Below are 13,358 nucleotides of genomic sequence, written 5' to 3'. Positions count from 1 at the left end.
TGTTGGAGGAACTGAGCAAGAAGAAGTGGGGGAGGCAAGGGATCTGGGGGGTGAGGATTAACAGAAACCTGAAATTCAGGGAACATATTGCAAAGGTGGTGAAGGTAAACCAGAGGATTGCTGCAATATTGAGAAGGATGCTGACCTGCAGAGATAAAAGAATTGTCATTCCATTGTATAAAGCCATGATCAGACCACACTTGGACTATTGTGCTCAAATTTGGTCCCCAGGATTTGAAGAGATAGATTAATTATGGAAAGAGTGCATAGGCAGATAACAAACATTGTATCATGACTGTACTGTATGAAGATAGGCTGAGGGAATATGGAATGCAGAGCATGGTAGATAGAAGAAGAGGTGATATGATTGGGACTTTTAAACTTGATATAGTTACTGGGGAGTTCTTTCATTTGTTGAAACATGGGGAAGGAGAAAGGGAAAAGGGCCATCCCTGAAAGGAGCAAAAGGAAATTGAGAGCAATAGGGTAAAGGAGTCATTTCTTTTGCATGGAGGGTGGTTGAACCATGGTATGCATTGGCTGATGAGTGGTTAGAGCACAAACAGTCGATCAATGAGTTCAAAGAGTGGTATGATAGACTGTGTTTTTTTAGGATGGGTTGCCTATGATGAGTTTTGTGACTCCAATGGAGACCTGAATCATAATAATAATAAAATCCTCTCTGTGATATAAGAAATGAAACCTTTATAAGGGTTTTTCAGCTTGACAGTAAGTTAACTAGTATTAGATAGAAATGGTATGGTTTTACTTTCTACAAATAAAAAAGATGAACCAGCTGAACCAATAAATGACAAGGTACTTTTATATTATGACCTTAGCTGCTTTGTTATTTTTCTACCCACTCGCCTCCACTCCATCAGAACATTTGCTAAGCATTTGTGATAATTTTGACTTCTGTTTCTGATATGATGTGTGTGGGGTGGGGGGGGGGTATCAACACTGTAAATGAGAGGAAAAGAAATTTTTTTTTCAGTTAAAGTGATGATTAACTCCAATTAATATAGGATTCCTTCTTATATGTTGGCTTTGATGTTTATTTTAGAAGAATTTAATACAAAAAATGTGAACAATTTAAAACAAACAAATTTGTAAACAAAATAAACAATGAAACAAAATGCAAATTTAACACACAAAATAAAAAAAAGAATTGTAAAGATCCCCCCCCCCCCTCACAATATACTCATCAATGTCCAATTATCTTTTGGATGTTGTCTGTTATATTTATCAACGAAGTGAGAGCCTTGGGAATTTTAAAGGAATGGAGGAAGAATTAAAGTTTAGGGCCAAACTGCAAGTTTGCTAATTCACCTCATTGTATAGCTCTACTGTTGAACAGGACTAACTGTAAGAAAAAGAGGAAGCTATTGTCCTGCTTCACATGGTTTTAATAAGGCAGTATCTGGATGTCTCCAGATACGAGTCACCTGGGTTTCAGGAGATAGCAAGACAGTTGAGCATGTAAGTTTGAGGTTTTTCCTCTTCATATGCACATGATGTAAATGTGTCAAATGGGCTACTATTTAATGTTTTGATTCTATGTTCAATGAATGTATTCAGAGGAAGATATGATGCTGTTTAAGCATGATTGCTAAAAAGAATCTTCTCTCCTTGAACCTATGAATTCCCTGAAGGAGTCATATAATAATAGAATTAATCAAAAGCAATATGCTGTGAATATAAATTTATATGGCATGAGGAAGAAATTCGCAGAACATTATCAGTATACAAGGCATTGATTAGACAATTTTTATGTTGTACATTAGAGAGCTTTGGACTAGATTAAAATAGTTGATTGGAGACTAGAGGCTACATAAAAATTGGGGTTGGAAAAAATAATGTCACCATCTGAGAAATAGACAATATGCCTTTATTAATAAAGTGTGGGACCATCATTTGCTTTAATACAGCTGCCAAATGTCTTGCAATAGACTCATGCAACGTTTTAATAGTTTCCAGTAGAATGTTGTACTATTCGTTGATCAGAATATCTGCCAATTGCTTGGAGATATTGGAGGAGGGAATCTGCTTCTCACTCTGCTCTTAAAAATTACCACAGTAGTTCAATGATATTTAAGTCAGATGATTGAGCTGGTCAAAGCAGATGTCAAAGTTCTCAGTGCTCCTCAGACTAAGACTGAACTGTTCTGGCTGTGTGTGTATGGTTGCATTATCATCTTGAAAAATGGCATCATTGTTAGAAAATAACATATGTACTGACAGTAATGTATAGAGAATTATGTATAATTCTCTATACATAAATCTGACCTGTTGTTGGGAATAAAGTAAATGCAACTCATCGGACCTTATCACTCATTTTCAATCAACTGTCCAGGTTTTATGTTCCTGATCATACCATCTTTTTTTTTGCAGTTTGGCATTGGATTCTGTGATTAAAGATTTAGCAATCACAGATTGTCCATGGATGTTGCCTTTGTGAAGTTCTCTGCAGACTGTTTTTTTTTTTTTTTTTTTGGAAATAGGGTCTTCAAGGTGGATATTGAGTTCAGTTTTCACTTTTTCTGTAGTAGTTCTTTGTTGTTTGGACAACAATCCTTATCCTTGTTAATGTTGACAGTCCCTATAATTTAATTTTGGTTTTCAGTTACTATTCTTCTTTGCCGATAAAGTCATCATGCTTTGTTAACACAGTCATAATTGTGGAGACTGTTGCTCTTGACATGCTAACCATTTGGGCTGTTCTGGTTACAGACACTCTTACTAAACAGGCTTCCATGATTTTTCCTCTTTGGAAGTCTTACAAATCAGTCAACCATTTCACTGACAATTTTGACTAATGTTCATTTTGCTGCTGAACACAATTTGTACTACACTGGCACAATGTAAAAAACATGGAAAAAGAAAAAACAAACAAATAATATTCATATTGTTTGTTTTTTACAGTGTAGCATACACTAATAACATTAACCCTTATAACAATGGTGCTCACATTATTTTGTGAGCCCCTCTGTATAAGTTATAAGAAAAAATTAGGACATGGAACAGGTGGCATTAACTGTAGAATCATACTGTAACTGAAATTAGAAAGGAACTTGACATTCTTAGCATCCAAAAAAGCATGAACTGAAAGTGGTATATTCACTTAATGAGGATGAGAAAGGAAAAGTTAGCAAAATGAGTGTTTTGATACCTGTATAGCAGGTGTCAAACACTCAAGACATTTGTAGATTGTGGTATTTTGTAGTGCCTTAGAAGAGCAAAATGTTAATATCTGACAGTATTGTAGACCTGAAAAATAACAGATTAATTTGGTAAAAAAAAAGTTAACACAAAATAAGTATAAATGAATCATTGAATCGGCACAGCCTATATACACAATTTTTATTTTGCAACATATTACTTCTTGGCCAGTATATTTTGCAGGGTACTAAAATATTTTCATTTCTACAAACAACATATCTTAATAAAGAAGGGCTAAATATTTAATGGCAGCGCCCACATGGTATATCATCTGATAATAGTTTTTTTCTGTTCATCATCTTCAATTTCCTAATATATAAACTCAAGGTGGTGTTATGTAGTTAATATAATTAACGGCTATTTTAGCCTGTTTTTGTTTAGGAGTGTCCCTTATATTTAATACATTGGCTAACATAACTCAAAAGGGGTATATATATATTTTAGGGCATTATGGGTGAGTGTAGAAGGCAATTATGGCAGAATAAAAAATGTGGAAAAATTTGGACAAAGCCATAATCATTGACAAACAAGAAAACGAAACGATGCTTAGAATATCCGAAACTATTGCCATAAAATGCGATGGTAATTCTATCAACGTCCACCGCCCCTACCTAATTTCCGAATGTTGGACGTTACAAAACTTACAAATTAAACGCCTCCGGCCATTTAGCGACAACAAATGCCCAAATTTGGCAGATACATCTTGCAGCCTTGTCATAGCCCTACAGTCATTCCCACAAAGTTCCGACGATGGTCAGACAATGACCGAAACGGTCCACACCCTGTAAACCCTTGCCCCAGTTTCCACATAAGGATACCCTTCCCCTTCTTTCCCCCCCCCCCCTCTCTCCACAACAAAATAATATATATATATATATATATTTATATATATATTATTAATAGTAACCCGGGTTCCCAAGCTTATTTCTCGTGTCTCAAGTACACCCCATGTTCTTTCCCTCTCTTCCCCCCCCCCTTCAACAAGAGCTTGGATTTAGAAGGCATCGTTAAACCAAAATCAAGGTATGTACATAATTTTACCACATTTTTTATTCTGCCATAATTGCCTTCTACACTCGCCCATAATGCCCTAAAATATATATATACCCCTTTTGAGTTATGTTAGCCAATGTATTAAATATAAGGGACACTCCTAAACAAAAACAGGCTAAAATAGCCGTTAATTATATTAATAGTGTTTAAGAGGAGTAGCATGGGAATTTCCCAGAAATTATACTTAGTGTTATGTAGTGTTCTTAGCAGCTAATATATGTAGCTGCTAAGAACGCTACATATATTACTATTACTTGTCAGCACTCCAATATTATTGTATCTAAAATTTCATGCTTCTAATGCACTTCTGACTGAATCAATCCACATAAAAATACTGGTCTTTCTTTGTGGGTCTCTTTTTTGCTATATTGGCATTAAACACCTGTTTTGATAACCTTTCCTCATCCATTCTGCTTACATGGCCATATCACCTTAGATTAGCTCTGTTCACACATTCTTGAATGGTAACAAGGTCAAGTTCCTTTCTGATGTCTTCATTTTTAATATCATTCTGCCATTGATGCTATCTTTTAACTCTTATAATTTTTCTTAGAACTTTCATATCTTTGATCATATGCTTTATTTCTGACCCAGTTGTCAGATCCATAACTTAAAACTGGTTTGGGCACTGTCTTGTATACTTCTCGTTTAGATTTTTGGCTAATTTCTCTTATTTTATATTAGTTTATTCATTTGGTTCCCATCATACCAGCTTTGCTTATTTATTTGTCTATTTCCAAATGTAATTTGTCATCTTCACTAAAAACTGTGCCTAATTAGCTAAAATTCTCCACTGAGAATGCAGCTGAAGTTTTCTGTGTTCCTGCCTGTTTTAATAGTTTTGGTCTTTTTATTGCTGATTTTCATTCCAAATTTGTTTTGTGAAATTTAGTTAAACAACCCTGAAGGCTTTCACTGGATGTTTGGGAGTGTAACATCATTTGCATAAAGCAAGGAGCTGAGTTCATTAACTCCAATTTGATGTGTGTGTGTGTGTGTGTGTGTGTGTGTGTGTGTGTGTGTTTTATATATATATATATATATATATATATATATTATATATATTATTATATAATATATATTATATATATATTATATATATTATATATATTATATATATTATTATATAATATATATTATTATATAATATATATTATATATATTATTATATAATATATATATATTATATATATATATTATATATATATATATATAAAATGTCTCTTGTAAGTAGTGTCCTTCATGTATATTAAAAAGAATTGAATGACTAGAACTGAGGTTTAAGTAAAAAGGTTTTAATATAAAAACACGACTAGTTTCGGCTTGTAACAGCCTTCATCAGGTGACATTATAAAAGAAAGAAAAAACATTAAAACACTGAAGCTTAAATAAACTATGAACATCATAGAGAGTCTCTATACTTAATTGACATTAAATAGTTGTGGTTGTATTTAAAGCTGTTCCTTCGTTAGTTGTATTGTTGAGAAAGTGCGTGCTGGTAGCATCTTGTGAATGCCAGTACATGATTATAGCTGAATGACAATCTGGGAGGTTGTAGCTCAAGTTATTATTTAGATGAACAGGATTGAGGATGATTTCTCTAGATTCCGTGATTTTTCTCTCTAGTTCATCATTGCAATGGAAGATGTTAGTAGATTTTTCCCAGCAGACTTTGTGACTTTGGTTTTTATCATTAGGATTAGCAGAGAAAAGGATATGACTTGATAATGCACTGGCTCGCTGTCTCTTGTAAGTAGTGTCCTTCATGTGTTCTTCCATAATGTGTTCTTCTTTTATAATGTCACCTGATGAAGGCTGTTACAAGCCGAAACTAGTGGTGTTTTTATATTAAAACCTTTTTACTTAAATCTCGGTTCTAGTCATTCAATTATTTTTAAAAAATATGTATGTTAACCGAGTTAATGATCATTCTTTCATATATATATATACAGGGTGTTCGGGATAAATTTGACAGTTTCGTAAGGAAAAAGAAAATCTTCTTTGTATCTATTAAATTTAATGAATTGACAAAAAAACATTACAGGCAGAGTTAATTACAATACTATCAACAAGATTTACTCAAAATAACCACCATTAGCATCGATCACAGCTTCAATTCTGCTTCGGAACCTCGAACAAGCTGATGCTACAGTCTCCCTGGGAAGGGCCGCAAAAACTGTTTTAATTTTATCCATTAACTGGGCTTTTGTATTACTGGAAGTGCGATTGGTGTCTTTTTCAACTGCGCCCCATACAAAATAATCCATGGGGTTAAGGTCTGGGGAGTTTGGAGGCCAAACATTTGGACTGGTGAAGTCGTAGAAATTTTCAGACAACCATTTTTGACTTTTCCCAGAGGTGTGGCAAGGGGCCGAATCCTGCTGCCATACATACGGCCTACCATTGGCTACCCTTGTTATCCAGGGCTTGACTACAGTTAGCAACTCCATGAACAAAGCCCGAATTCCAATGCCAGGGTTCTTCAACACCTGTTCCTGCAGATTTGCGAGGAATTCTGCTGTACGAACGCAATCAGATCGTCTGCTAGGGATCTTTCTTCTTGCTACATCCTCGTAGTCACCATTGCAAGTCTCTAGTTCATGCCTGATTGTTTTTACTGTATTCAGGGAGCATTGGGCAGCAGTCGTAATATCCTTATTTTGATGGCGGGCACGAATCATCATGATACAAGTTATTCTCTTCCATGATTCAGGTGGGTTCCAGCTATCCATCCTTTCTGACATCTTGTATATGAATGAAGAAGGGTCCAAACTTTTAAATGAAGAGAAGTGTGTGTTAATACATGTAACTTACGGAAAAATATAATTAATTATAAATATGTCAAATTTATCCCGAACACCCTGTATATATATAAACATTTTTTTAAAATATTTTGTGTGTGTGTATATAAACTTTTTTTTAATATTTTCACATTTAGGAAGTTAGTCCAATTTTGAAATACTGTTCTGGAGATGTTTTTTCACCTCAAAATTGGGCAGAACTGTTTCGTATTTTGAATATGTCTGCTATTCCTGTTGATAAAATGTTGTTTGGAGATTTGCTGAAAGTGAAAGACAATATTATACAAAATGAAGAACTGTTAAAGGTAAGTAAAATTTCAGTTTTCATGCTCTTGAGGATGAATGACCTCAGCTGACTAGTTCTTAGGAATTTTAAAAGTAATTTGTTAATATGATTTCTTTGTCACTTTATAATTTATTCTGGAATGTGAATATGAAGCATAATTTTGTAAGATGATCTTGTATAACCTATTAATGGTCCTGCATAACTTAAAAACTATATTTCTTCTTCTTCTCTTCCGTCTACGATGGGTTGAGTCTTCTCTTGAGTAGGATCTTCAAGTCTTCTCTATTCCTTGCTGTTCTAAAAAGTTCCTTATATGTTCTGCATCCCGAGATGTTCTTTATTAATTTCAGCCAGGTAATTCTTGGTCTTCCAAGTCTTCTTTTTTCAGCTGGAAAAGTATTGATTAGGACATTAGGAAGTCTGTCTGCATCCATGCGTACAGTGTGTCCAAACCATCTCAGTTGTTGTTTTACTAATTTTTTCTATTATTGTCTTTTTATACAATAGTTCTTGTCTGACTGTGATGTTTGTTTTCTTTTCTATCCAACTTGTTCTCTTTGTTTTTCTTAAGCATTTCATTTCAAATGCCAGCAGTTTTTTCTCCTCTCTTTTTTTAACTGTCCACGCTTCTGCTCCATAGATGACTGTTGGTATAATTATTGCTTCCTATAATCTGATTTTGGCTTGCTTAGATATCTTGTTTGTTTTCCAGATTTTCTGTAATTTTCCCATGGTGGTCCATCCTATCGCTATTCTGTGTTTGATTGTTTTGAGTCATCTATTGTTTCTGTTAGTTTTGATCCAAGGTATACGAAGTTGTCTACTTGTTCTATTTGTTCTCCATTTAGGGTGGCTGAGATGGTAGTTCTGTTCCTCCCTCTTTTCATCACTTTTGTCTTTTGTATATTTATTGTCATGTCATGTGTTTTACAGGTTTTATTTAGCTTGTTAATCAACTTTTGTAGTTCATTTGGGGTTCTTGCAAGAAGGACGAGATCATCTGCATATTTGATATTATTTATGTTTAAACCATTGACATTGATTCCAGGCTCATTGTCTATTGCCTTCTTTACAACTTCTTCTAGATATATGTTGAATAGGCATGGGGATAATGGGCACTCCTTTTTGGATCTCTATGGGTTCTGTTGTGAGTGTGTCCTTTTTAATTATTGCATTTGTCTTAGAGTAATATTTTATCAGAAACTGTATTATATATTTGTCTATTGCTTTTTCTAGTAGAATTTTAAGGATTTCTCTGTTGATGATATTGAAAGCTTGTTTAAAGTCCACAAAACAACAATATAGTTCTTTATGGTCTTCCCAGCTGAGCTCTGCTAGTTGGTGCAATGTGAAAATTAAAATTTGGTCTATTGTTGAATAGTTTCCTCCGAAACCAGCTTGTTCTATGCCTATCATTTCTTCATAGGTGTTTTTTTAATCTATTTTGTATAATTCTTATGAATATTTTATAGGTGTGAGGGAGTAAATTGATTGGTCTGTAATTTCTGCAGTCTCTTTTGTCTCCTTTCTTGTATATTGGGATGATCTTTCCAGTTCTCCAGTCATCTGGGATCTCTCCTGTTTGTAGTATTTATTGAATAGGGTTGTTAAATATTCTATTGATATGTTGCCTCCATATGACCACAGTTCAGTAGGGATAGTATCAGTGCCTGGTGCTTTATTGTTATTCATCTGTTTTATTGCATATCTAACTTCTTCTTGTAAAATTTTTGGGTGATCATTATTTTCTTCTATTGTTGGCGTTGTAGTTTTGTTTCCTTGGTGGAAGATAGTCTTAAAATGGTTTGACCAGATTTTTCTTATATATTCAATATTCCCGGTTTCAGTCATCTTGTTGTTTATCATTGTTACTGCTTTTGCTGAGAATTCCTTTGTAATTTCTCTTACAGTATCATGGAAGACTTTTAGGTTGTTTTATTGGTGTGCTTCTTGGCATTTCTTAGCTTTTTCTTCTAACCATTTTTCTTTGGCTTTTTTGCATAGGTTATCAACATTATTTTTTAGCGCTCTGTATTTTTCTCTATTCTCTTCATTGTTTTGTTGGTTCACAAGTGTCTTGGCCTCACTTTTCTTTTCTATGGTAGCTGTGATTTCTTGGGTTATCCACTTTGTTTATTTTGGATTTGGAACTAGAGTGTCAATTTTGACAGTGTTATCAATTTTGCAATTGATAACACTGTTTCTTTTCCTTCTTCCCAGTATTTTCCGCTGTTCTGGAAGATGGAGGGTTTTAATTTCAAGCACATCTGTTCTAAAAATCGACTTCTGCTTGAGCTATCTTTTAGTTTTGATAGGTTGATGTTTTCTTCTTTTCTGATATTATTTTTCCTGTTGAATTTTATCTTCACTTTGGCAGTTAATATTTCATGGTCAGTGTCAAATTCAAAACTTCTTAATGTTCATACATTATTTATTGTTTGTTTATGATGATATAGTCTATGCACTTCTTTATATTACCATCTGGGGGATGTCCATGTATATTTATTATTAGGGCATTAATAGAACAATGTGTTTGTAATCATTAGATCGTTTGCTTTACAGAAGTGGAGTAATTGTTCTCCTCTATCGTTAAGCTCTCTATATCCAAATTTCCCCATCACATCTTTTTTGTCTGCTGTGAACTGTCCTATTTTAGCATTAAAATCTCCCATCACTATCATGAGTTCTATATTTTTGGGATTATCTATTTCCTGTTGTAGTTCTTCATAGAAATTTTCTATTTCTTCCTCTGAATGGTTACTGTATGGTGCATATATTTGGATTATTTTAATTGTTTGACCTTTTTCTTTTGCTTGAAATTTGGCTGTTATTATTCTAGGAGACACTGGGTTTATTTCAATTACTGAGTGTGTAAGTTTCTTTTCAATTAATAATGCAACTCCTTCTCTGTGTATGTTATCTTTTCTTCCTGAGAAGTACAGTCTTCCTTCTGGTAAATCCATAAATCCATCTCTGCACCAATGTGTCTCTGATAAACCTAAAATATTCCATTTCAGTCTTTTTAAATTTTCCTGGACTAATTACAATTTTCCAGGTCTGTATAGTGATCTTATGTTGAGGGTGGCTACATGTTTCACATCCTTGGCTGACCACATTGCTGATTTCTCACCTACTCTATGTGGTCTTCGAGTAGGTGCGTCGGTTGTCCCGTACGCAGTAACACTATCTCGGTTTGTAGACTTTCTCCTGCTCATGAAAGTTATTGGCATAATAATGTAGCCAGCTTGCCTTGCCTCTGCTATATCCTTTGGTCCATGGCTCTTTATTCTTTATTCAGAACAACCCATTTGGGTTTTTAATATTTAGCAAAACTACATTTAGCAAAATTATTTTATTTTATTAAATGATAAGTATAAGAGAATAAGTAATGGAGATTCAAATATAGCATGTTAGCATCACATGCTATTAACAGGAGTTTTCTTTTTGTGCAGAAATGCTAGGTTGTAAACTATTATGGTATTTAGGATTCAACACGTGCGCACACACACACATACACACACTCGCACCCACACACAGTAATTCCTCAATTATCTAACCCTGCAGGAGAGCAAATTTGCCAGTCAGATAATTGAAGGATTGAATAACTGTAGGTACATTAACATGGTGCTGCACCAGAAGCCAGTTGACACACTAACTCATTCAAAGGTTGGTTAATTGAAGGTTGGATAACTGAGAGACCACTATATATCATAAAAAATTAATAAATAAATAAAAATAATAAATAAATAATAATACTATTAAATAAATATTAATAAATAAACAAATAAAATAAGAAATACAGTTGTTAATAACAATTTCCCAGATTGTAGACATGAATATTCCACCACCACCACCACTTTCTTTAAAAGATTTGTAAATGCTTCTATTTAGCAGCCTTAGTGTCATTCCAAAGGATCATGTGGCTAGTGTTATTAATACCATGTTTTGCACAGCCTGACTTGTGACATTTATTCAGTTCAATATATGATTGTTGTTCAGAATACATTTTGCAATGAAATTGCCAGTTTGTTTTAAGTAGAATATGTTGCAGTTGCAAGGAGTTATAGTTATGAGATATCAAAAAAAGGTGCTTTTTGTGTTTTGGAGGACCAAAGGATCATGTGGCTAGTGTTATTAATACCATCCTTTATTTTAGGCTTACACAGTGATCCGAATGCATTTTTGAAAATTATGGAGACAACTACCGTGTTTGAATAAAAACTTTAGTTTAATATAACTAAAATCTACATTCGACGTTTTGACCTTTATGTCAAGGTCATCTTCTGAAGCATATAAATATACATAGGAAACAAGCTATACTACAATCAAACTGGTTCGTTAAAGACACTGACCAACTGCTACCACAATTGTTGGCCTGACCTCTGGTGAAAAAAAAAACAAAACAAAAATTACAAATGAAAAAATAAAATAAAACTAAAATAAAAATAAAAAATTATACATCAACGTTAGAGTCCTATTATTAGTGTTGTCTAATATATATATATATATATATATATATATATTAACATCATTCCAGGCAGTTGGTATGGAATGGTTTCTAATACTAGTTACAGATTGGCTAGAGTCCTGACTTATGCTGGATCTTTCATATTAGGTAGGCTGAATGTGTGCCATCCAGATCCTTGGAATTTTCATGCCATCTTTGTTATTGATATTTGGGTGGTTTATCAGGATTTCGTAGGATTCCTTAAATTTCCTTTCATACCAGGTTTTTGTGCGGTGTAAGGAGCAGGTGCTTTTCCAGTTGATTTGGTGTAAGGTGTTGAGTGCGTGGTCTGAGAGGCCTGCTTCACCATAATGGTTATATTTAATGTGTCTAATGTGTTCTTTTTTGCGTATAGGGATTGTCCGTCCTGTTTCACCAATGTATGGTAAGTTACAGGTGCGGCAGATGCAATAGACTCCAGGATGTGCTCATGGGAGGAGAGGATCCTTAGAGGAGCTGAATATGGTTTTAAGTTTAGTGGGTGCTTTAAAGGTGGCATTGAGGTTATAATGTTGTAGGATTCTGTTGATTTTTTCTGATAACCCTTTAATGTATGGGATGGCTATGGTTTTACTGTAATCTAGATTTGTTTTTGTTGTAGTTTTATAGAGTATTTTATTAACAGTATTTTTGTTATAGCCATTATTTATGAATGTGTCACTAATGATTTTTAGTTCTTGTTTCAGGGCTTGCTGGTTAGAGCAAATAGTTGTGGCTCTGTTTTTAAGGGTGTTAATGACTCCATATTTTTGTGATGGGTGGTGGTATGAATTCGCATGTATGTATTGGCTAGTGTGTGTCGGTTTTCGGTAGATCGTGAAGGATAGACTGCCTGAAGGAAGACGTGTAACTAGTGTATCTAGAAACGGGAGCGAATTTTGGTTTTCGATTTTGATGGTAAATTGTATGCGTTCGTGTTGTTTGTTCAGGTGGCTGAGGAATGTGTTTAGTGTTTGTCGCCCATGCGGCCAGATCGCGAACATGTTGTCAGTGTATCTGAGCCAGATTGTCGGTCATAGTGTGGCGGAATCAAGAGCCCTTTGCTCAAAGGTTTCCATGTAGAAGTTAGTGATTGGGGGGGGGGGGGGGGGATAGTGGTGAGCCCATGCCTGTATCTTCTTTTTGTAGGTAGAATTTGTTTTGCCACACGAAGTAACCGACCTTTAGTACGTGGGTAAAAATGGCCGTGATGTCGGGCGGAAATTTCTTCTGTAGTAGGAGAATTGTGTCATTAATGGGGACATTAGTAAAAAGGGCAGAAACGTCAAAACTGACTAATAAGTCGTCTTTGTTGAATGTTATGTTTTTGATTTTGTTTATAAAGTGTTGTGTGTTTTTTATGTAGGAGGGGGAATGACCTACCAACTCCTCGAGTGTTGCCGCTAATTTTTTGGCTAGGTGGTAATTGGGACTGTCTAGTCCTTCCACGATTGGTCGAAGGGGCACATTTTGTTTGTGTATTTTCGGAACCCCATATAATCTGGGGGGGGCG

The 13,358-nt window shown here is 34.5% G+C and overlaps 1 protein-coding gene across 1 annotated transcript in view; it reads left to right on the top strand.

Annotated features, from left to right (window-relative positions):
• The window catches only part of btv (dynein cytoplasmic heavy chain beethoven), a 1,245,321-nt gene that overhangs the window by 329,816 nt on the left and 902,147 nt on the right, over window positions 1–13,358 (top strand). The window contains exon 21 of the mRNA XM_090394552.1: window positions 7,215–7,378. Within this exon, the coding sequence (XP_090250678.1) occupies window positions 7,215–7,378 (164 nt within the window). The remainder of the gene's footprint in view (window positions 1–7,214; window positions 7,379–13,358) is intronic.

Source organism: Typopeltis vanoorti, chromosome 6 (assembly GCF_054136105.1).
Source record: "Typopeltis vanoorti isolate ZY-2024b chromosome 6, IOZ_Tvanoo_1.0, whole genome shotgun sequence".
Classification (NCBI taxonomy): Eukaryota; Metazoa; Arthropoda; class Arachnida; order Uropygi; family Thelyphonidae; genus Typopeltis; species Typopeltis vanoorti.
This window is presented reverse-complemented; position numbering and strand designations above follow the sequence as displayed.